The sequence below is a fragment of the Callospermophilus lateralis genome, chromosome 3 (genome assembly GCF_048772815.1).
Source record: "Callospermophilus lateralis isolate mCalLat2 chromosome 3, mCalLat2.hap1, whole genome shotgun sequence".
NCBI classification, from domain to species: Eukaryota; Metazoa; Chordata; class Mammalia; order Rodentia; family Sciuridae; genus Callospermophilus; species Callospermophilus lateralis.
Genome location: NC_135307.1, coordinates 23,160,404 through 23,186,466, shown reverse-complemented (window position 1 = coordinate 23,186,466; position 26,063 = coordinate 23,160,404). Strand labels below are relative to the sequence as shown.

Below are 26,063 nucleotides of genomic sequence, written 5' to 3'. Positions count from 1 at the left end.
AGTTGGATCATGAATGCCTTGTTGAAAACCTTCCAATGGCTCCCATTTTAGCCATAATAAAACTCAAAGCCCTCACCTGCCTTCCAAGGACCCAGGCACTTCAGGCTGCTTAACCTTCAGGCCTCACCTCCCCCACCCCATCATTCACTCTGCTTCAGTCACAGATCACAAACAAAACCACCTTCGGTGCTTTTCACCTGCTATTCCTGCTTAAAAGGGACCTGTATAAAAGGTGCCTCCCTAAACTCTGCTAGGTTCACTCACTTCTTCTCTTCCCTCAGGTCTTCACTCATATTTTCTTCTTGAGAAGTAAATCCCTGCCTTATTAAAAAAAAAAAAAATCACAACCTCCTCACCACATTCTGTTTCTCTGCCTCACTTTTCCCTCCTTTCCACTCATCACATTACCTACCACACTTACTCTACATCTACCTTTATGGTGTTTCTGGCATGGCTCCCCCAGCAGAATGCGTGCTTCATGAGGCAAGAAAATTCAGCTGTACTCACAGTGACTTGAACAGGCACTATCACACAGTGCAACACTGGTAAAATAAGGAAGGTCATAAATTGTCAGCTAATACAATATTTTTCTCTTTTTCTCCTTTGGGATCCTGGGTGGATCAAAATGCTAAATACTTACATATGTTTTGATGTTATGTCCTTTATTTTTATTTTGCTGTCTAATCACTAGACTAGATGATTTTTTTTCAGTGCTGTGAAGGTCCCGATCAGTGTATATAAAACAGATCTAATTCCATTCTTCATTTGTGGCTCTCCTGCTATTTCATAGTTGGCAATATGAAGCAGTTGTCCCCAGTACTGGTTCAGAGGAGCTCTTGTTCACTCCCAGAGGCTTCATCAGTAACAGATTGCCCAACTGTTTAGGTAACCTCAACACGGAGAGCAGGAACTGTGTCCAGCTTTTTCATAATTGTATTCCCAGCACCTAAATATTTTTTGCATGAATGCCCTAGTTAATTGATGCGTGCTTGGGTAGTTTATTATGTTTTATGTTCCACATTGCATATTAAGATAGGCCACAAAGCCTCCCTGGGTGAGCTGGAACATTTCCTGAAAGAGGAAAATACTGAAGTTAAAATTTTAAAGTTCCTCTTAGAAAACTGGAAAATTTTACTTTGAGAGCACTTCCCCTCTCCCACGGGCATGACAGTGCCTTTAAATAAAACAAAAATACAGCAGACTGTTTTAAGTGTGCTTTTTAAAAATGTAGTCTCCCAGGTAAAAATGTATGTTATGTGAATATTTGGATATGTATGTCTGTGTGTATGTTATATGCATATGCTATATATGTTTAAATATATATGTTAACGCATATGTATATGTATGTGGTACATGTATGTGCTATGGTTTAGGTATGTGGTGTCTCCGCAAAGCTCATATGTGAGACAATGCAAGAAAGTTTAAAGGTGAAATGATTGGGTTATGAGAGCTATAAATTAATCAGTACATTAATTCCACTTCAATGGATTAATTGGGTGGTGACATAGGCAGGCAGAGTGTGGCTGAAGGAGGTGGGTCACTGGGGAGCATGCCTTTGGGCTATACATATTTTGTCCCTGGTAAACATAGCCATCTCTGCTTTCAGATAGCCATGTCCCCAGCCACTTTCCTCCTCCACACACTTTCGCCATGAAGTGATAAGCCCAGGACAATGAAATCAGTCATCTATGCACTAAGACCTCTGAAAATGTGGGCCTCAAATAAACTTTTCTTCCTCTTATGTTGGTCTTTTCAGGTCTTTTGGTCACAGCAATGAAAAAGCTAACTAAAACAATATGCATAGCATGTGGGTGTTTATTTGTATATAGGTATTGAGTCTTTAACAATGGAAAAGTATAAACTGATAATAATAGTTAAAAAGAAAAGGCATGACGAGTAAGAGGCTGGCCTGGTTTGTCTATTCTCTTAAAAAAAAATGATTTCACAGAGGAACACAGGGTCTGCCTAATGGTCATTTATACCACCAATGAGGGTCACTTAGGTATTCTACAATAGATTTTTCATCTTTTCATTCACTGAGTCAACATATATTAAGTAAGCATATAGTATGTTCCACACACCATATTCTAACACAGAGAGTAAATCAGAGAAATGAAGTTCCTCCCTGAATAAGTTCCTCCTAATGAGTAGGCAAAATAGCTAATATAAGATCAAATTCAGTTAGAGGCACAGGCTGTAAAGAAATTTAAAGCATGAAAAAGCTGACCAATGGGCATAGAATGTTCTGGATCTCCTTGAGGAAGCAACACTTGCACAAAATTCTGAATGAAAATGTGAAGGAAGAATCCTCAGGGCAGAAAAAACAGCAAGAGCAGCAATGAACTTGTCCGGAACAATAAGAGAGGCAGAGTGGTAAGAGCAGAGTGGAGACCAGCGAAGAGGAAAGGCTCTGCTGGAATTTATTCCTGGGTATATCCTCTAGAAATGTCATTTAGAAGCACAGAATAATTCAAGGTATTAAAAGAAATAAGACTGCCTCTGTTGATGAGGGAAATACATATGCATGCAAAATGTAAAAGGCCTGGTCTACATATTCACTCAAAGGTTGGGATCTTAAGACACCCTCCACCCACCACCCACCCCCAGCAGCCAGAATGAACAACATAATAGAAATGAACTACTGGGCTAATCTTTGGGATAAAATCTCTCAGTTGTAACCCTTGCCTTCCTCTTACATGGCTGATGTCATTTCTGATCCTCCTCCAAACAAGTGGTTCTTTCTCTTGCCCAGATAATTAGCTTCCCCAGACACAATGGGAAAGCCTTAGCTCAAGCTTTTAAGGAAGAAGTTTGAAGCACAAGGGAATACTAGTGTTTTGCTTGGGCTATGGGACAAGTACTCTGGAAATGAAAGGTTTTTTATATTTGTAATTATGCACATCCTGGAGTATCTGCATAATGGGTCCAATTCAGCCTTGGCCTTGCCGAAAAACTGCCATGTCTGTGGAAGAAGATCAGTGCATAACATGATGTATGAACAGGAAACCTTAATTTAGTGCCCTTTTTTTTTTCTTCTTAATTTTGAGGATGAACTTTGCTCCTTCAAGTTGTCTGCAGGCATTTGTAAACATATCCTAAATCTTTGCCTAGCAAGAATCTTTATAACCATTTTAGGTTACAGGTAAGCTGACCACAACATTCTTCCTGATTCACAGTGACATTTTAGAGGTAGAGGAGGCCTTATATAAATTAATAAAACTTTTTTTCCTCTAGGAAAAGTCAGGATCACTATTTCTAAAGGATTCAATGTGGGGGAAAAAAAAAAAGTTAATTTAGGTTACTTTTTCAAAAATATTTCTTTAGACAACAGTAAGAAGATTTAATTGAATTTGAACAGATTTGCCAGAGTTTGCTTGTTTGTTTTACTCTATGATTCTACACATTATCTAGCAGAATATCTCTGCATCTAGCCCAGGGTGTAGCAAAGGAATTTTCAGTCAAATTTTTTTATATTTTTCACTGTATTACCCTGCATAGTATGGCAATTTCAAACTGAAATGTTCTTGTGGCTAATTTAAGTGTGAAAGTTTAAGTATTTTATATTTAAAGTCTAAAAAAAATCCTCTGAAGAGAACATTAACCAATATGGCCCAACTCAAAATCGCCTTATTAAGTCAAAGAGATGAACCCTATATTTGTCCTCTGCCATATTTAAGGGATTTAGAGTAAACAATATTCACAACAAATTTAAAGAGCATAATTTTATTTGCCCCCTTATTCCCACTATCCTCAAGTCCAAAGAATTGATGCAGCTCTCCTTCCCATAAGTGTGGTTATAAAAAAGATTTTTGTTGCTCTCACTTTATTTTAATCATATATTTCTAAATATCATCGTATACCTCCTTTTCCCTAGACCAATCACGATGGCACTTATTCACTCCAAATCCTGCCCTAGTTAAAGTCCAAAAGAAAGTTGTTCCTTTGATGGATTTAAGTATTTCTGGAGTTGTTTTCCACACTAATGGTTGCTCCTAGTTATCCAATCATCCTTATTATGTGTCAGTGCACAATAAAATAAGTAGCCAGGTCACCAAGGTGGGAACTAACAATTTCCTGGCTTCTCCAAACTCCTCAGTGCAACTTCTGGCCATTTAAATGCCATAAAACTAAAAGCTGTGCCACTAATGACAGTCTCTTTGTCCCTGATTCCACTGTGCCTACAGCCTCCTTGCATTTTAATTAGGACAAATAGTACATTCCCATTCCAGGCTGAAATCCAATGCTCCCTTGGCTTTATTCTTAGGTAGAACAGCTTAAAAGGTATATTCTTTTGTGTTTGTTTGTTTAGTTGATTTTTTTCTTTGCTATTTGCCAAACTTCAAAGAATGAAAAAAAGTGAGGGAAGGAAAGAAGTATCCCAGATATAATTTCTCCACATGGCCAATCCTTTATATGTAATACCCTGTGTTACCCAACTCTTTTTGCAAATCAGGATATTCAGGTATGAAATAGCTAGCTAAACTTTTCCTTCCACAAATCAAGGATAGAACAGTACTATCAGTCCCACTTCTCTTCCTCCCTCTCACATCTCCCTCAGGACAAGATCTCAACCTTCTCATAGAAGTGGAAATCCACAGGTATACTGCATGTCACAAGAACCAGGAAAAACATCCCTTTATTTTCTTCTGACTCCAGAGTATTTGATTTGAAAGTCTGGTTACTTAACAGAAGCAAATAAGACAAGGGAATGGAAGAAACTGAAAATTGCAATTATCTATTATAGGAATCAGTTTGCTGTGGCGATACTGGTGTGATTAGGAAGGTAGCTGAGGCCAAGAATTACTTTCTCTGGCTGAATTTCATCTCCTGCATGCATGGAGACAAACCTATATAGCCCACACTTACAATGAAGATTTCAAATCACTTTCATGTTTAAACACAGCATGTCTAACATTTCTCTTGTCCCAATTCCATTACATTTCTGAGTTATCCATACTAAAATAGTTTGCTTGATACACAAAAAATGCAACTGTGGCACCAAAAAGATCCAGGACCTGACTTATGGAAATTAATGAATAAAGAACAGTATTTGATAGGGGTAGTAGATAAGTCAGAAATTAATGCACAAATCATTTTTTGTTGTTGTCAGATTAGACTAAACAGCACGAGATGGCCACGCATCTTATGTAAATTGGGCACCTTTCTGTGAATTTTCTAAGTAGGCACCACTAGTTTAGGGAAAATTTGAGTAGGAGCTTTGAGGAAGCTCCAAAAGTAAATGATAACTAACAAGGAAAAGCGCTTTGAGTTCTGATTTAATTTTTCACAAGAAAAGACAATAGATGGATTTGGCTATAAAAATGAAACTCTCAGGCAAGCAATTCTTTCAACACCTACCTCTTCCTTTGCTTTTTCAGTGCTAGTTCCAAATTCTCAGCTACCATGAAATGAAAAACATTAACAACAAAAAGACATACTGTGGTAGAAAGACATGCATGAAAAGACATGCAGTTGACTATCAACTAGAAGCACATGGAGGAAATCATGAGGGCACATGTTGTTTCCTACTAGAGGACCCAGGAAGAAACTCAATGTTTGTTATATTCTGAGCAGTAAATATGTCTTTGAATACCCACACCTAGCAAAACTGCAGAGAATAAGGACTTAATATGCAGTGATTCAATGAATAAATTATAAAGGTTTGTAAGGCTTGGAGATAAAGCATAGTGGCAAGCATAGAACTTAACAAATGGCCATGCTATTAGAGATGCCCTCTGACCCACACTGACTTATTTTCAGCCTTATGCAAATGGTTCCACTTTAAGAATTTAGAATTGGGGAAAAAAAAAAAAAAAGAATAATAATCTAGAGGTTGGGCTCCTGTGTCTGTAATCCCAGTAATTCAGGATGCCAAGGCAAGAAGATTGCAGCCTCAGCAACTTGGTGAAACCCTATCTCAAAATAAAGAAATAAAAAGGACAGAGGATGGTAAAGCACTCCTGAGTTCAAACCACAACACACCCACACACACACACACCAAAGCAACAACAACAACAAAATTTAGAAACAGTGCATTAGTTTCCTTGATAACTTACAACAACTAATTTATTTTCTCATGGTTCTGAAGGCCAGAAGTCTGAAATCAGAATCCCTTTGCCAAAATCAAAATGTCAGCAGATCCATAGTCCCTCCAGAGGCTCAGGGGAAAATTTGTTCCTTGCCTCTTCCAGTTTCTGATAGCTCCTGGTATTCCTTGACTATGGCTTTATCACTCTAATCTTTAAGATCAACATCTTCAAATCTTTAAGTTCTACCTTCACATTGTCTTCTCTGTGTGGGCAAAAGCTCCCTCTGGCACTCTTTTATAAAAATGCACATATTTGTATTTAGCGACTCCACAGATAACCCAGGATCATTTCCCCATCTCAGAATCCTTAATCACATCTGCAAAGACCCTTTTTCCAAATAAGATTTTTAGGTTCCAGGAACTAGGACCTAATGTCTTTTGGTACTGTTATTCAGACTATCATTTCTCAAAATTAAACACAGCCAATGAACAAGGCATATAGCAGTGTGTGCAAGAAGTCTCAAGATGTCTATCAGCAGGAGGATATTTGCTGCACATCAGGGTTATTTCTGTGTAATGACTATAGTTATATATGTGGTATTATTGACACAGCACATATATCCAGATGTTTCAGATTCAAATTAAAGTCTGAGCTGCCTAACAACCTTCAGAATAGAACAACTGTCTAACTTGAGCAATGTCACATTATCCATGCTGAGTGTACTAAAGGCCTAGCTTCTTCTGCTTATCACTTGGTTTCAGTTCTACCAACCACTCTTCCTTATTGTTAAACATATCCTAAGGGAGGAAACCTAGGGAGTTTGGTAAAAGGAATGTATTCTGCAGCCTTTTATTTAGTAGGTTCACTAATGAGTCAAACTGGATACTAGCAGGAGATTTAGGATTTGACTCTTAAATTTATTTCCTCTTTTTTTTTTTTTTTTTAAACTACTCTTCTGTTGCAGAATCCTCTGTGGTTCTTAGACTTACAGGTTAGAAGCACTGCGTGTGTGAGAAAAAGAGTGTGTGTGTGTGTGTGTGTGTGTGTGTGTGTCTACTTGCAGGGCTAGTCCTACACCAAGCTTATTCATGCTGTTTGCCTACTCATCAGGAATCAAGTCTGCTGGCAAATCATCCTATAGGCTCCTCCTAAGGCAAGGTTGAGTGAACTTTTCATACATGAAAAAGATGGGATATTAATGTCTGAGCAATTTTCAAGCCAAAATTATGCTTTCATACATTTGAAAGTTGTCATTTCTTGATTTTTTTTTCTAGCAATACTAATAAATCTCATATCTTTAGAACACTTCAGGGCTGGGATTAGGGTAAAACAAGTGATACACTTGCCTTGGGTACAAAATTTAAGGGGATGCAAAAAACTCAGTTATAAACTGATACTCGAATGTAATAATTTCAAAAAATTAAAGCAGCAAACTATAGTCAAATGGTTAATCACCTATTTTTATAAATAAAGTTTTACTGAAATGAACCAGGATTAGTGTATCAGAGTCATGCAAGTATTAACTGGATCTTGTCTTTAAAATATGGGTATTGTTTTCATTGAGTATGTTTTTGCATTGTTTTAATTTTTAAAAATAATTTTAAATAATTCTCATTTTTAAATGATTAAATTTTTAAAAAACAATTTATACTCCAATTTTTACAAGATAAGCACCCTTCAAATAACCACTACACTTTGTTATGGAGCAAAAGTGTTTTGTTTATTTCCCAATATATCACAAAGGATATTAAAAAAGATATACTGAAGAATCAAGATTCAATAAAATTAATACTTTGTACTACTTCATCAAGTATATTGTTAAGTGAAATTGAAGGGTTTTCTTTATTATGAGTATATAAAGGCCAGAAATTTAACTCACCATTACTTCTGTACCATCAATGCAAATGCCAATGCAGTAAAAAGGGCAAATAACATCTTAGAATTACTATGAAAATAATTTTGATCATACAGACCCCTTGGCAAGTCCCTAGGGTCAATAGGCAACTGTAGCCTTAAAGAATAAAGTTTTACCAATACATTAAAACCATTGTAAACAGGATAGAATCCTTAAACGGGGGCAACATAATTAAGACTTACCCCCAAATTAGTTTTACAATAACAAATGGGGAAGAGAAGCAAACTGACCCATCTTATATATAAACAGTTTTGAGCAACCACAAAATCTTTGATGAGGCTAAAGGTAAGATATGAAAAAGATGTAAAAAATCTGAATGCTATGAATATAATCAGTGACCTAAAGGTATGGCTATTTTAGGGCAAGTGGAGAAACACAATCCCACCTACCTTTCGCCTCCTATGCCTGGCCTCACCTCCCCTGTAAGAAAGGAGCAGAAGGCTCTAGAGCAGCAACAAAAGGAAGAGAAAGGCACAAATTACACAGCACACCCTACGCTGCTCCAAGATTCTGGGGTCAGTTAATGGAGCTCTCTTCTGCTGCTTCCTAGCGCACAACATTGGGCACATTCCCAAACCACTACCTGTTTCAGTCTCCTCACAGAAATATGAATATAATTCGTATTATGAATATAATTCATAAAAGCTGGGACTGGGGGTGTGGCTCAGTGGTAGAGCACTTGCATAGCATATATGTGTCCGTGGATTCCATTTCTAGCACCCCCTCTCCCCCCCAAAAAACGCTGAAAGCCATCTGATTGACCATTGCTAAGGTACTGGAAAACTGTATATGGGTAATTCATGCAATGAATTACCTATTTTTTGCTCTATTTTTCATATGATTACTATATAAAGAGTATATGAGATGACAGAGTTAAAGTATTTATCATGGTGCCTAAGAGAGTAAGTATTCAATAAATATATCTTATTAGCTGGTCATGGTGGCACATGCCTGCAATCCTAGCTACTTGGGAAGCCAAAGCAGTTCAACCTGGGCAACTCAGTGAGGCTCTGTCTCAAAATAAAATAACAGTAACAAAATAAAAGATCTGGGATGTTGCTCAGTGGTAGGGCGCTTGCCTAGCTTATGTAAAGCTCTGGGTTTAATCTCCAGTACTGAAAAAAAAAGTATCCTGTTAAAAATAAAAAAATATATACTTCTGTACTTATTCATTACTATTTTCTTAGTCTGTTTCTGCTGCCATAACAAAATGCCTTAGACTGGGAAATTTATGAACAATAGAAATTTATTGCTCACCATTCTAGAAACTGGGAAGTCTGAGATCAAGGCACTAACAGATTCAGGGTCTGGTGAGGACCCATTCCTTAATTTTAGCTGTGTCCTTTAGCACAAAGGACAAACACTATGTTGTCAAATGTGGGGACAGCTCCTTCAAGTATCTTTTATAAAGGCACTACTCCCAATCACAAGGATTCCATCCTCATGACCTATTCATCTCCCAAAGTCTTCCTTCTTTTTAATATCAACATATTGGGGATTTGATTTCAACAAATTTAGAGAGACAAAACATTCAAACCATAGTACCAGAGTTCAATAACTTTCCACTGCATGTATAAATGCTTAGATCAGTGCCTTAGCAATGTTAGGTATTCAAAAAGGGTCTTTTCCACCCTCCCCAGCCAGAGTGGAAGCCTGTTGGATCTGTCACATCATCCATGCTCCTTTGAGTAGCACAATAATTCACTGAAAAGCTCACACTTACATATGAAAAGTATTCACAAAGGTGCAAATTATTATGTAAAAATTGAAATGTTTGTTATATGGTTGAACCATGTTTTATATCTTCTTAAAAATCATTTTATTGGTGTTGAAAATATATTTGAAAATCAAATTATTTGTATAAAGTTAAACCAAAAAACATTGCCTTACAAACAGAAAAATGAGGAAATTATTCTTGTGGGACAAAGAATACCAAGATAGAACTTTTCTTCCTGCCTGCCCCACCTGTTTCTTTAGGAGATGGTGAGGTGCTGGCCCAGGGTGTGTCATCTTCAAATTGAACCCAGTTGCTGATGGCTGAGGCCAGGTCAAGTGAGGGCTGCTCGGGGCTCTCGGGAGGAGAGGCCACTTCAGAGATGAGACCCATCTTTTCAGAGGGTCCTTCAGAATGGAAGAGAGAGGCAAAAAAGATGTCATTTTGTGAGCTAGGGTTGTGGCTCAGTGACAGAGTGCTTGCCTAGCATATGTGAGGCACTAGGTTCGATCCTCAGCACCACATATAAATAAATAAAAAATAAAGGTACATCAACAACTAAAAAATATTTTTTTAAAAAGATGTCATTTTGTAAGACAGAGAGATGCTACATGCCTGGATTTGGAGACAAAGAAGGTGGTCACATGTCAAAAAATGTAGGCATCCTCTAGAAGCTGTAAAGGGCCAAGTTATAGATTTGCCCTTAGAGCCTTCAGAAAGGAATGCAGTCTTGACAACACCCCAGGACACCCAGGACACAGAACTGTAAAATCATAGTCTCATGTTGTTTAAGCCACTATGTTTGTGATACATTATTATAGCAGCAAGTAGAAACTAACATAGACTCAAAAGTTATCCAATCACCTTTGATGTTTCAGTACATGACATAACAATAAATAGCCAGGCTGCCAGAAAGGGAACTAACAACTGGCTTCTCTGAGTTTCTCAGTACAGCTTCTAGCCATTTAAATGCCACAAAATCAGTGCTTTAGCAGTTACAACCATCTTCACTCCTGAAGATTTGGAATCCATTCAGTAGTCTGAGATATGAGAATCTCCATGTTCAACTAGTCTCAGTGGGGACTCTACAAGACAAGGTTAGTGATCTACTCTTTGAGAGACATTCATTTGTATGCATAAGGAAATTACAATTTAGATACGTAAATAATTCCAATTCCTAATAGTTTTAAAAATACATGTATTCTTCTAAAGACAAGTCAACAGCCAAGGACAAGGGTAAAAGGCTGAAAATGCCCAGAACATGTAAATTCTTTTGTGTGTATGGGGCTGTAGCTCAGTGGTAGAGCACCTGCCTTGCACATGTAGGGCACTGGGTTTGATCCTCAGCATCACATGAAAATAAATAAATAAAATAAAGATATTATGTCCATTACAACTAGGAAAATATTGGGAAAAAAAAAAAAAACACTATATAATTAAACCAGATGAGATCTCTGTCTGCTTTCTCCTATGCTGGAGCAAATAAAATAGAATCCTAGCAGCCCTAAATACTTCCCACAGAAAAGCATCCTACTGAGCACATACCAAGGCAGACCTTTTCTTCCTGCCTTCCCCACCTGTTTCTTTAGGAGATGGTGAGGTGCTGGCCCAGGGTGTGTCATCTTCAAATTGAACCCAGTTGCTGATGGCTGAGGCCAGGTCAAGTGAGGGCTGCTCAGGGCTCTCGGGAGGAGAGGCCACTTCAGAGATGAGACCCATCTTTTCAGAGGAATCATCCTGCTCTGAGTGGGAAAGGTCCTGGGAGGCTCCATCCACCACATGGTTCTCTCCAGAGGAAGTCTCAGACTGGTCTGAAGAAAATGACAGTACTGGGAGGTGTTCTTCAGTGCCCCCTGGAAGAGATACCAGATACTGCCATGTGAGGAAGTACAGTCATCAGAACTGTCTTACAGAGGCAAACACTAAAGATAGGCAAAGGATGACCACAGGATTTACCATTATAGTGGGTGGGAAGATGAAACAGCCATTCTGATCCATCCCTATGCTAAATAACTGTTTCTCCAATAATTGTAAAAACTATATTAGCATGTCCCAGTCAGTTTCTATACAGGTTAAGAAGCAGAGTCTTATTCACTATTTTTATCTCAGTATGTACTCCAGGGCTTGAGGATTACAAATTAAAATACTTAGAGAAGTCAAATAAGAAATATAACTAAGTCGAATGGAACAAATGAAAGGCAACAGAAGCTTCTGGAGACTGTGTCTGAACAGTGGTACTTTTCTTCAGACCAAAAATATTTAAATACAAATTTCAAACTGTGTAGTCCAAGCTATGCATGTCTTCATGCAACAGGTGCAAACTCTGCACTAATGACTACGTGAATATGATACAGAAGCTCTTCCTGTAGCTTTGTATCACTTTATTGGTCCTGGAATGTGTAATACACTTAGAATGTTTGCGTTTTATTTTTTATTTTTTTGAAAATAAAAGAACCATATACTGCATATGATGGTGGATATATTTACATATGTGCTAAGATTCATCAAATTTATGCCAAATTACTACATGAATTTTTTTTTTTTTTTTAATGGAGATTGATCCCAAGTGTGTTTTACCACAGAGCTACATCCCCAGACCTTTTTGAAACTTTTAAATTTTAAGACAGGCTCTTACTAAGTTTCTTAGGGCCTTTTAACTTGCTGACTCTGGCCTCAAACCTGCAATCTTATTGCCTCAGCATCTTGGGTCACTAGAATTACAGGTATGCACCACATACCCAGCTACTTACATGAAAATTTTTAAAAAGCATAGAATTAACATGAAAATCCTTTTTCATATCACTAGCCAAATAAATTGGCAACCTGCATATAACCAAAGTCTTTAGAGTAGAACTACCTAATAGTAATAAGAGGTGAGCCATAGTAATAAAAGTGAGCCATTGAACCCAATGTCTTTTTCATGTAAAGCACATCTTTACCACTAAGCTAAATCCCTAGACCAAGAAACTTTTTTTTTTTTTTTTTTTTTTTTTTTTTTTTTGTGGTGGTGGTGGGGTACCAGGAATTGAATTCAGAGGCACTCAACCACTGAGCCACATTCCCACCCCCTATTTTGTATTTTATTTAAAAATAGGGTCTCAATGAGTTGCTTAGCACCTTACTGTTGCTGAGGCTGGCTTTGAACTATTAATCCTCCTGCCACCATGCCTGGCCCACGAAACCATTTTTAATAATATGCATTTCAGCCCAGTATATTGGAAATATATAATTTCAACATGTAATCAATATAAAAACTGTTGATGAGATATTTCACTTTTTTTAAAATTAGGTGTTCAAAATGCAAGCTAGGTACTTTTTAACCTTCAGAACATTTCAATTCAGATTCGCCATATTTCAAGGACTCAGTAGCCATATGGATATCACCTTGGGTGGCACTGTAGACTCATATTTTCCAGGTGTTATAAATGAAGGTCGGATGTTTTCAGCTGGCAATGGCAGCTGTGGTACAGGACCAACTGACATGGCTCTATAAATATTCCCTGGATCCTGCCTTGGCCTTCATCCCTGAGCATTAGTTCCCTAAAAGCACTATAATCACCTTTATCGTGACCAGAGATGGCCATGCTGAGCTCTTTCTATGTGCCAGGCACTATTCTAAGCACTTTATGTATGTTGTTTGATTCTCATTCAACCTTCCCAAGTAGATACGACGATTACCCTCTTATGCAGATAATGAAACTGAACAGAGAGGTTAAATAAATAAATTTCCCAAGGGCATACCACTTACCTATCATGAAGCCAGGATTTGAACTCAAGCAATATGGCTCTGGAGCTAGTCACTCTTAACAGCTTCACTTTAAAAATTCAGAAAACCCAAACTGCTGGTGGGAGTAAGTGCCAAAAAGGCTGATAGTGAAGTATATTGTAAAGATAAAGTTTATGTTCCTTAAGAACCAATACCTTTGGTATTTCCAGGCTCTTTTCTAGGGCCCTAAGGATACTTAGATGCATCTCTAGACTTATAAGTTTAAAAATTCACACATCTTGGGAAGGTGACTAAAGTAGACTTTCTTCGTTGTTAAGATCCTTTTCAAAGAATGACCAAGTAGAAGATATAACAAGCAGGCATGGTTCTTCACCAATCTTGTCACATTAGGAAATGAAAGCACTCCTTACCCTCAGAAGGGACAGGAAAAAGTGGCTCTTCATTGAAGGAGACCCACTCTGACTGATGCGTAGCAATTACGTGGTCCAAGGTCGTCATGCTAGGAAGGCACTGGTCATCTTCACACTGGTGGACCCTAGGATAATATCTGGGTGGAGGGGTATATGGCAGCACGGTCAACTTGGCCTACAGTCTGTAACAGGGGTCTCACTGGGGGAAGTACTCAGAACATAGATTAGCCTTTCTTGCCTTTGATTAATCTGCCAAGCAGATATCTGTAAAACAAACAAACAAACAAAAAGCAAATTATAAAGGATAATCATCACATTTTACCAAATCCACACAGGCCTAGGACTTTCAGCCCTGCCCATGAGAAATTCTGAGATAGTTTATAGCTTACCATATTTTCTCTACTCCTGTCTTGCCTTTATTATGATGAAACATTTGCCATTAGCATCAAGATCTCTGGATAAACCTTCATATCAAACTTCTGATCATCTGACTGATCAAATTTTGGTAACTAGAGTCCTTAATTTCTGCAATCTTTATATTTCAGAAATATTATCTATAATATAGTGCTATCATGGTAAAGCAAATATTAAAACTTTTCAAAGTGTTTTCACTTTATTTTACCAGATGGTAAAATAAATGCATGTTCTTTTCTATTAAATCAGTGCAGTTTCTTGCCTTAGGCAGGTAACTTTTTGCAAGCCTGATTTAAATCTTTGGCAGAAACCCAACAATCTCCAGATGGTACCTCCAAGCATGGTTTACCAATCAAGAAAAATAGAAATGGAATTATCTCATTCATTTGGAGTAAGAGGATAGGGAATATTTGCTTTAGCGAAAAATATGAGTTAAAGAAACACAGTTTCAAGCTAGGCCAATTTGAATTAGCATATAAATGTCAAGTCTTTATTTACATTGCAATTATGTTCTATGTATACAGAAGCACAGTTAATTGGCTTATAATTTTGTTTATGCTGTTAATGTCTTTTAACAACTTGAACCTAGCTCTTGATCTAATGATGAATTAATAAAATAGGAATTAATGCAAAATTAATGTGCTTCCACAAAAGAGCTACTATATTGAGAAAAATCAGTTCTTACTAACTGAACACTCACAATATTCAGATAGTTTCTAGAAAGACTTAACTCATAACCTTCCCACTGGCATACAATAACAAGAAAACCTGAGGAAATTTTACATTACTATCTTCAACAAATAACCTACACTGGGCAAAATCAAAATAGAAACATTTAATAGCTTTTGCCTTTTATGATTAAAATAGTTTTGTTTTATACATCCTAAAACAATTAATTTTCTATAAAATTTATAATTTTCAGAAACACATTTTCAGGCCATCCTTAATTTGATTTAATAGCCATTTCAGCTGAGTAGGATAGGTGGTACTATAATATAATTCTTTTACAGAAGAAGAAATCTGGTCAGAGAAATTAAGTTATTTATTCAACATTTTTAGTGTTCTCAAACCCTTATTTGATGTCCTAGGATTCCTAAGATGCTTTTTCTAAGTGGAAGAATTCATGAACCTCAGGAGAGTGATTAAGTAACTCTCTTTCTCCATAATAAAATACCACATAAAGAATGATCAAGTAGGAGTCACAATAAGCATCAAGCTAGGAGGGGATGGGCATAACCCTTTAACGCAGGTTGGTCTTTGGATGCCAAAACACTTGAACCTTTAGGTTATAAGCCACAAAAAAGAGTACTACAGAATGTATAGAGACGATCACCCACTAAAATACAAACACCAATAACAATGAATAGCCTGGGAAACTCCTTATGTGGAAATCTGCCAGAATACCCAAGTATACAGAGGATGGAACACCCAGAAATCTCTAGTCCAAGTCCTTTCGTGAGATCCTTACCAGTCACAGGACGGAACATATTCAAACTGCCTTGGGAGTGCACATCGCCTAAACCAGATCTTACCAGAGAGCAATGCAGAGCCCACACTCAAAAGAGCTGATACCCATGAGCTTCTGCCTATAAAGGTTTTTTTTTTTTTGAGCCCTGTCAAACATTAGTGTCACTCAACGTGGTTATGGCTATAGGCCAAGACAAGACAGCAAATATGAAGAGTCAGTTTCCTCTCCCCACAACAGCAGCAGCATGTAAACTGCATCTCCCACCCCACCCTCTCTAAAAGAAAGCCACAAAACAAGCCCATGTGCTGACACATGCAGCGTCATAACTCAGTGGGGAAAACATCCTGCTGATCCCGTGATTATGAACATAGCAAAATCCATGGATGAGTGAGGTGGGGGAGGAGATAGGGAGAAAGAAGCAAAAGGTGAAGGTACTGGGAAAATACCTAGGAATTTTAAAATCTGGGGGGGTCTTAAAGATCAATAGTGCAGCTCCTAAGCTTTACTGATGAGAAAACTGAGGTTCAAGGAAATTAGGTATAACCACAGAGATTGTGAGAACATGGGATAGGAAGAGAGCCTGTCTGGATTTGAGACCTGTATAGTCTTGAATTCATAAATCAACCTCTTTAAGCTTCAGTTCACCCCTACACAGTAAGAATAACAAAACTCATTTCATAATTCTAAATATTAAGTGAGATCATGTATATCAAGTACTTGCTACTGGGTATAATAAGCCCTCTGTAACAATGACAATGATAATAACAGCATGTGTCCTTACAGAGGGCAGACTCCGCACCAGGCCCCATTCCAAACCCTTTGTAAATATTAGCTATAACTATCACTGCTGTTGTTAAACGTATCACCCAAGGCTGCACAACTCCTTAGCGGAAGTCTTAGGGCTAGAATGCAGGTGTAAGGAACCACCTCATTTCTGTCACTTACACATTTAATGATTTCCCTGTGCAGTTACTGTAAAAGCAGTTCCCCTAGATGTCAAGTGGAGTCAAGTGCTTAGTTATAGGGCCCAGAAGGCCAATTCTGAAACTTCCTCTTTATTGCTATAGACACATTCTGGTTGGGGAACATCACAGAAGGTATGAATGAAAAAGAGCCCCAAAGATCTATCTACCCTTACTTAACTTGTTGTCACAGGTCACATATGGGGCAGTTATAAATAATATGTAGTCGCAAGAAGGACTTTTATTACAGGATCCTGCGCATAATCCCATGAAGTGGATTCTGGGCATTTACCATGGAATATTTAATAAACCGTAAGACATTAAACCTTGAGAAGGGCTATGCTTGCAGCTCAAAATCCACAGAGAAACCCAATAATTGTGAGGCTATATTCAGACTAGGATTAGTTTCTCAGTAAAAACCTCACCCCATTTTTAGACTGTGAATCATAATGTGAGGCTTAGAGTCACCACAAATGAATAGTGACTCAGAATCAGCAGCAATGCCATCGAAAAGACACTAGAAATTTCACTGAAGTTTTAAGCTTACCACTCCAAAGAGATACTTCTTTCTCAGCACTGCTTACCACTGAAAATTGGGGGGTGGACAATAAAATTTTCTGATAAGATTGAAGTCATTAAAGTAGATTTGTGTTATGTCAACCCTATAAAATACATTCATGACCCCTGTATATATGGACGTGCACCAGATGCCCTTGGAGAATGGTGACCCTTGAGTAGCTCACAAGCCAGTTGGGAGATGAAGAAACACAATGGTAAACCCAAGTCTGGGAATAACTGCCTGCTGAGGGACACACTGCAAATTCTATGACAGTTTAGCCATAGGGAATTTTTGAGGACTGGAATTTTAAGAGGCTGAGCAGGTTTCTTGGATTTGAAGGATGTCCTTAGTTTTAGACCACCAGAAAGGATGAGCAAGGATGTCTTTGGGAAAGAGGATCAGCATGAGTCAAAGTTAACCATCATACCTCAGTAAGGATTGTTTCTGGGTCAATATGATGGGAACAGAGGTACAGATTCAATAGGAAATGAGGAGATGCCCAAGGTTTAGAAGTAGAAAGACTGACTCAAGAAGAATGAGTAGGGGACATTAACATTGCTGGGTAAGAGCCTGGAGATGAATGTTATCATCTGGTGTGTTCCACAAAATCAGGGACTGATATTATCAGGAAGAGGTACTGGGCACTCTGTTCTGGACTTGCTCTAAATTCTAAAGGTGCTAGGAAGAGCAATACCTTTAGGTAGCTTATAGTCAACTGCAGGGAAATGTGACAGTGACATAAAATAATAACCCCTGCTTTCTGACCTATTCAGATGGGTTATCCATCAAAGTGCAACAGCAGAGAGGAAGGGTATTCAGAGGCTCCTCAGGGCTTCAGCAGTAGATGGTCTTGAGCTGCACCCTAAACTGGAAAGGAGGGCTCTGAGTGAAAGCAGAGGGGCAACGTCATTTAGAATAAGGGCACAGGAATGGCATGGCTACCCAACTGAGTTATGTCCTGTTTATCTGAAGAGTTAAAGTAGTATCAGGCTTGTGGGACAAAGAGAGCTTAGAACAGTGACAGCTCTAGATTTCAAAGTGAGTTTGTTCTAGAAATTACCCTTTCCATTACCACTGCTGATGCCTGGGTGCAGCCCTCTTGGTCTCTCATCCAGTTACCAATCTCTTACCTGTCTCCCTACCTTCAGTATCATCCCACTATCCTGTTATCCACCTATTACGCTTGAGTGGTCTTCTTAAAACTTGAAAATGGCCATGCCATGTTCTACTTAAAAACTCCTTGATGGTTCCTCACAGGATAAAGTGATATGAGAAATAAACAAAGGCTCCTGATAGGAGAGGCACACCAGTTTTGTCTGTGGATATACCCTTAGCATTGAACAGAGCACCTGGGACACGTTAGGGGCTAATAAATACCACCCTTTGATGCAGGCACTCTGTGATTCTTCCCTATCTACATCTCTAATCTCCTGTCATTACCTCCCCATGTAAACCCTGCATTTTTGATAAACAATTATTTTTCTCCAAAGACTTTTATTTCATATACATTATCCTCTTCAACCATGTGTTCATATATTTATCAATTAAATATGCTATTAAGTGTTCTCTCCACTTTTATTTCATGAGCTCCTAATCACCTTCAAGTCTTAGCTCACTTGTTGTCTTGGGTTTAGTTCAACAAGCTTTGACACCAAGCGGAAATCACTGAATTAAATGAAAGAGAAGACAGATTCTTTTGCTGTGAAGACTTTATGGTGGACATGTTAGCTATTTTTTTTGGCCACTCAAAATTAAAAAAAAAAAAAAAAAAAAAGCCTTCCTTTTAAGAGGAAAAAAATGCTCTCTTCCATCCCTCATGACAAATTATTCATTTCAACTACTGTTAGACTCTTGAAGAAATACTAAATGATGGAAAGGCCTTGCATGCATTCAAGAGCAGTGTGCAGGCAATGGACATTTGGTTCAAGCCCAGAGGCAGTCACGATCCAATTCAGTGATGATGGTACCAAGTGCAGCATCCTAATCAGACCTGGAGGTGTGACTCTGACTCTGTCCACTGTTGGAAAGATTCTTTGGTACCTATTTTTCAAGTCAAGTTTCACAGTCGTCCACTAATCCAAGGAGCTCTCCAATTCCTTCAATAGATTCCTTTCCTTCTTATATTAGCCAAGGTGATTTCTGTTGTTTGGAACCAAGCACTGTGATATATAATGCCCTCAACTTGCACTAATTCCTAATTTGTTCTATATACTGATAGTATCTTAACCTATACTCACATACCAAATTAAAACAAAACTGCTAATGTGATTAACATGTTAACTAGCCCGTGAGGAAAGAGACTGTACCTTTTTCTTGCTGTCTCCAACTCCTAGAACAGAGGGTATGGCATTTAGTAAATACTTGTTGAGTATCAATGGTTGAATTAATTAATTAATTAACTTGTTTACCAAGAAGGCATCTCTGAGTCTTCTGAAATAGAAAATATTTTAGAAAGATTTATTTCTTTTTTTAAAAAATACCTTTATTTATTTATTTTCACATGGTGCCTGAGATTGAATCCAGTACCTCACACATGTTAGGCAAGCACTCTACCACTGAGACACAACCCTGGCCCCTGGGAAGATTTATCTCAACACTAGGTATAAAATAGTTTGGGAGAGAATCTGGATATAGGGCAACATGTTTACTTCCCTTTTTTTAAATCTAAAATTTTGCTATTCAATTCCAATTTAGTAGCCACTAAACACAGGGACTATTGGAATGTGGCTAGTCCAAACTAAGTTGTTCTTAAAAGGTAAAATGCACGTCAGATTCCAAGAAATATAAAAATGTGTAGAATGTCTAATAATTTTTGTGTTGATTACATGTCAAAATGATATATTGGATGTATTGAGTTATAACGTTTGTGGCTTATACTATATTTTGTTGGAAAGCATTGCTCTAAAGCAATCCATTCTTTATTTCATAGCTATTTTTGAAGCTATGTCTCACCAGACAGAATTTTTCCCTCAGTGATTTATCTTTCAGTCTGAATATTTTCAATGAGGAGCTGGTTGTAATTCTCCATGCATATAATGTATCTTTTTTCTCTAATTGCTCTCAAAATTTTCTGTTTAGTCTTTTAGCAATAGACTATGGTATATCTAGATGTGGCTTTCTTACAAATCATAAATCTGTGGAGTTTCTTGGATTATGTCAATTTTTTCATTACATTTGACAAAAAGGGTCACTACTTCAAACAAGAGTTTCTTCCCCTTTTCCCATTTCTTTGGTAATATTTTTAAACTTTTCATTGAAGTACAGCAGACACTCAGAAAATCTCCATCACTTATATTGATTTGGTCTCAAATTCACTGACTCTTCTGTCATTTCCTTTGTCCCATAAGTTCAACCTGTGAATTTTTCATCTTACTCAACTTTTCCATTCCAGAATTTTCATTTAATTCTTTTACAGTTTCTACTTCTCTGCTGAGATGCCCTGGAAATTCACTCTCTGTGACAATATTTTCCTTTAGTTCTTTTAACATATTTAAAATAGTTGCTCTAAAGGCTTTTCTAAATCTAACAACTAAGCCATTTAGGATCAGTTTCTATTGAACATTTTCTTTCTTAACTATAGGTAATATTTTCCTATTTCTTTGTATACCTAATAATTGTTAATGATACACTGATGACATTCTGGATTTGATTTTTTTTTCTCTGCAAACTGTCTATTTTTGTTTTAGCATGTAATTTGACTACTGGCTTTTACCTTGAGCTTGGTCTTTCACTTTGTTGGATGGATTTGTTTCCTAGGCCCCTCTAATTGCTAGAAGATTCAACCTCCAAACTCAATCAGATCCTCTGCAGGATTTGATTCTAGGCTTTGTTACGTGTACTGAATACAAGTCTTACTCCAGAGCAGAGGTTGACAAACTGCAGCCACAGCCTAGGTCTGGCCCTCTACCTTTTTTGTAAATAAAGTTATATTGGCACACTGTCACACACATTAACTTAAACATTATCTGTGGATGTTTTTACTTTCCATGGCTGAGTATTTTTGACAAATATTGTATGGCTCACAGAGCCTAGAATAATTACTGAATAATTAATAATGATATTTATTATTATTATTATTACTACTGGATTTTTTATATTAAAAAAAATTATAAGCCCTGCTTGAGAGCATGGTCCTCACCCCTAAGACACAGGCTTTCTGTATCTTGGCTGGATGCTCAGGATGTTAATAAAGTGTTAACAAGGTCTTTCTACTTTGGCTTTATGTACGCTGTCATCTTCTCAGTTTTGGAGCCGCCTCCTTTAGTAAGCTTTATATGGTTTTAATCTATAGATGTACACACTCCAGCACTGCCAAGGATTCTCCCAGTATACCCAGACACACTTCTGCTTCCCTCTCTCCTTCCCCATGCAACTCTCTTCTGTTTAGTACCCTGATATGATTAGAAACAGTTTGTTCCCCATGTGCTAGAAGCCTGGTCCCCAGAGTGGCAGTGCTGAGGTGGTGGTAGCTTTAGGGGGTGGAACCTAGTGGAAGGTAATAAGGTCCCAGGCTCCACCCTCATGAATGGATTAATACCATCTCATATGAGCAGGTTGTTATAAATTAAGGTTTCCACATGTCATTATCCCCTCTGGTCACAATGGTTTCCTTTCCTCTTCTCTGCCATATTTTAACACAGCCATGGACCCTTGCCAGGACACCAGTGCCATGCTTTTTAGAACCTCCAGCCACCAGATTGTAAGCCAAAAAAACTCTTCTTTATACATTACCTAGCATCAGGCCTTTTGTTAGAGCAACACCAGAGAAAGACACTATTCTGCAGATTCCAGCTGCTTCAGTGGCCCCAGACCTGAATCTCTATTTCCTTAGCTCAATAGGACTGCTATATTCAGTTTAGACTCCAGCTAATTACATCATAGTCAGAAAACTCTCCCCTGGAAGAGAGCCAAGGTAATGGTTGGTGGGGCTCACTTCATAAGTTTTCCTTCCCTTAGGATGTAAATCTTGTACTGCCTGTTGAAGAATGCCTGAAAATAGCTGCCTCATACATGTGGACATTTTGCGGTTATTTACTGCAGAAGGGCCAGTTTGTTGCCAGTTAGAGCCAGAATTGGAAGTCCCCCCCAAAAAACAATAATTCCTGACTTCTGTTCAATTTTTTAAAGTGACTAGTCCTGATAACCTAAATAAAGATAATTTTATATTAATGTACTAGAAATTAAGTAACATTTTCCAAAACTTTTATAAATCATGAGAATAATAGGAGAGTTTCATATAGCCATGTGGATTAACTCTGTCCCTCCAGAGTTGGGACAATGTTTCACTTTATTAGGTTAGCTACACTATGAAATACAAAATATGCTTGCTTGGCTAGTGATCCAAAAGAATTGTATAAATCTCTGGCCATCTTCCCCTTTCCCTATTTTTACATATGTAATTAACTAGATAGCTTCTTTGAAAATCTTGGTATTGACTTGTTGGATTTGAAGCTACTGGCAAACACTACCCAATTAAGAAACATTTTAATCTGCATCTTAGTACCAATTCTAAACCCCCAAGTCAGGCCTCAATTTTTTCCTTGTCAAGAACATCTAAAGGTCCAAAGGTAAACCAGGAAGGAAGGGAAAATAAGACCACATGGATTCTGTGTATTTTTAGACTTTTCTTCTAAAGTTAGATATTCTATTAACTCATTGAGCATCTACTGTGTACCAGAATTATGAGTAGTACAATACAAAGTGATATTAGGCATGGTTTTATACTTGGAGATCTCTGTCATAGTGGGTTACAAAAACCACAAAAGTTTAATCAGGAAGCTAAACCATACTGCTCACTTCATAAGTTCTTAGAGTAAACAGAAGGCTAGAAGGCCCCATGACCCTAAGAGAAAGACCTGAGTCAGACTAAGAATATTCCTTTATGACAGAATATTTTTCATTAATAAAACCTAAACAAAGTTCCTTGGAGAACACACACACACACACACACACACACACACACACACATTTTCATTGACAGGTACCTTAATGCTCTTAAAAGAAATATAATAGAGTTTGCTGACACTGGTTGTTTACTTTTCATATTTCAACCTTTTTTTCCTTTCATTCTTTCATTTAAATCTTTCATTCTTGAGGGGAAAAAAGGAGAGGACCGCTCTCCTTCCAATTTTCAACAGAAATTGAAGGAAAAAAAAATGAATATCTCAGCTTCAAATTAAAGACATCTGAGGAAGAACTCCAAATGGAACAAATGGCACACATCAACTGTAGGGAGTAACTACACGTGAGTCTATGAAATAAATCCCCACTTATTTTTTCAATCATATATATCATAATCCCCTACCCACAGGTGTCTTTTCTATTTCTAAATTCATATTGTGTGTGTTCATAAATGCGTTCACATATACATAACACCTACATAAATAAGTGCATGTGCATCCCAATGTTATAGTTACAAAATACACTATTGGGTAATTTTTCTTCAAATAACCAACCTTTATGGCTGTGCTATCCAACAATTCCACTGCCCCACATTCCAAGGCCCAGTTAAAAGTCACACTTCACTTGAAAAACAGGTTACGCATAGCCTCTGATCTTTGATGCATTCCTGAGGAAGTGACCTTGAATGACATCCCCAGGCACCTGAACAGTGTGTCACATCAGTGAATGATCCTGATAGGAAGTCAGACTTTAAAATGTGCAGAATACTTTTAGTCTCTTGAACTCTTAACAAAGTACTGGCTTACTCCATCTTGGCAAATTCCTTTTAGCTTACCTCAGTTTCATATTTTTGTAATAAGGATACTAGATTTCATCTGTATGAAGATAACGAGTTGATGTAGATTTCTTCTCATCTATATTTTAGAGCCATGAGTTTATCACTGTGGATGTTCTAATATTATTAGACTGTCAGTTTCCTATGAGTCTACAGGGTTCTATTGGTAATTGGTAGCCATATTTCCTGCACATAACTGTGCAGCTTTACAAGAAACTTAGCAAAGTGTGTGTGTGTGTGTGTGTGTGTGTGTACACACATACATACATACATATATTTTTGGTTGTTTGTTTAAGCTATTGCAATTAGATACAACTCTAATGGAAAAAAATGGGAGAGATAAATCATGGCAAGCAGATTCTAAGATGATCCATGATCTTCACATCTTGGTATTACTCCTATGAATATGTATGACAAAAAGGATTCTACAGATGCAATTAAGGTTATCACTCAGTTGACTTAAGAAGGGGGATTATCCAGGTAAAGTCCCAGACCACTCTGTATCTGGCCACTTGGAAAAAAAAGTATTTGAAATGGGGCTTTTCTCCATGCGATGTCTTTAATCCCAGAGTTGAAAAAAATACAAGTGCTGCCAAAGAACTCAGTGAATAGGAGAAAATACCCTTGGCAATAACTGTGCCACTGGGAGATGGGCAGGTGCCAGGCATGTTACAACAAGAGCAGGAATTTCCTAAAACTACAGGCGATTTTTAAATTCTGGTAATTATTAAATGACATAATGTAGGTACGAATGCTTAGCAGAATGCAGCATATTATTAAAAAGAAAGGACTGCACATTGTTGTCTACCAAGTGGCAGAATGTAGAAAGGGGCTTTGTCCGTAAAAACAAAGTCAAGTGCTTTGGAGCCCTCCTTCTTTGTGGCTATCAGGTGGGCAGAGGCACAAGGAAGGGAAATCTTGTTGACAATGATGCCCATGACCTGTCTCCCACCATCCCCACCCTGGATCCAAGCACTATTCACATGCAGGCTCACTTTTGCAATCTCATAAAATGGTATATGTTATCTCTTTTGTTCCTCTCACCAACTTTAGGAGGTAGGTCCTACTGTTAATAATATCACCATTTTAGAGATGACAAGCTGAGGTCAGAGATGTTAAAAAACTTGCTGTGAACTTTCAAGTTCATAAAGTAGTAAATGATAGTTCTGGGATTCCAACCCAAATCTTCCTGACTTCTAAGGCTATTCACAGACAATTCTTGAACTCATTCATTCATCTAATACAGATTAGGAGCCTCCAATGTACCAAGCTCTAACCCTACACTAGATGTTAGGGATCCAGAAATAAATATAGACTCCAGGAAGGCTGATTAGCCAATAGCCTTACACTATGAAGGATTTAAAATATCACACTGGAAGGACTGAAAAAAGATGTGACTCCTACAACCTTAACTCATGTCATAATACCAGACCACTCTGCATAGAGTTCAATGTTTATCTTTTGTAATTCTTGTAGTTACCTTGTGTCTAACAAAATTACACTACATTGTGGGTTTTGTATGTGTGAATATACATTAAAGGTTCAATTTGGTAAAGTGGAAACATACCAAAACAGATCATAATATTTTTCTAATCTTGTCTTGAAACTTCAGTTTTTATAATATGCTGAAAATCTCAGAAAAAGCAATGAACATCGGGCTCTCTCCACCACCTCTGAGAGGCAGTTTATTTCAGAGGATGACCAAAGGTCTCAGGTCTGAGGTGTGGGGAGCTCATGGGGGCCTCATGGAAGACTCTGCATCAAACTGGATCTTAGGAGGACACATAGCACATTGATTCAGAGCACAAGCTCTTCAGGCATGCAGGCCAAGTCCTCTGGCTGTAACTGTAACCATGGGTATCACTCAGATGACCTTAAGAAGGGGGATATCCAGATGAGGTCCCAGACCACTCTATATCTGGTCCATGGAAACAGAAGCATTTGAAAGGGAGCTTTTCTCCATGAGATGCCTTGAATCCCAGAGTGGAGAATAAATAAGTAAAAGTGCTGCCAAAGAACTCAGTAAATTTAGGAGAAAATATTCTTGGTGATAATTCTTTAGTTCTCTAAGCCTGAGTTTTATATATTAGTATCTACCTCAGAGATTCCTGTAGGATGAAAAAAGATGC

General features: G+C 37.7%; 1 protein-coding gene across 3 annotated transcripts in view; it reads right to left on the bottom strand.

Annotated features, from left to right (window-relative positions):
- Window positions 1–26,063, bottom strand: part of Ston2 (stonin 2) — a 153,169-nt gene that overhangs the window by 108,836 nt on the left and 18,270 nt on the right. For all 3 annotated transcript variants that reach the window (XM_076849787.2, XM_076849788.2, XM_076849786.2), the window contains exons 2-4: window positions 13,796–14,059; window positions 11,236–11,511; window positions 9,910–10,065 (exon numbers count right to left, since the gene is read on the bottom strand). In XM_076849787.2, coding sequence (XP_076705902.2) covers window positions 9,910–10,065; window positions 11,236–11,511; window positions 13,796–13,883 — 520 coding nt within the window. In that variant the 5' untranslated portion in view covers window positions 13,884–14,059. The remainder of the gene's footprint in view (window positions 1–9,909; window positions 10,066–11,235; window positions 11,512–13,795; window positions 14,060–26,063) is intronic.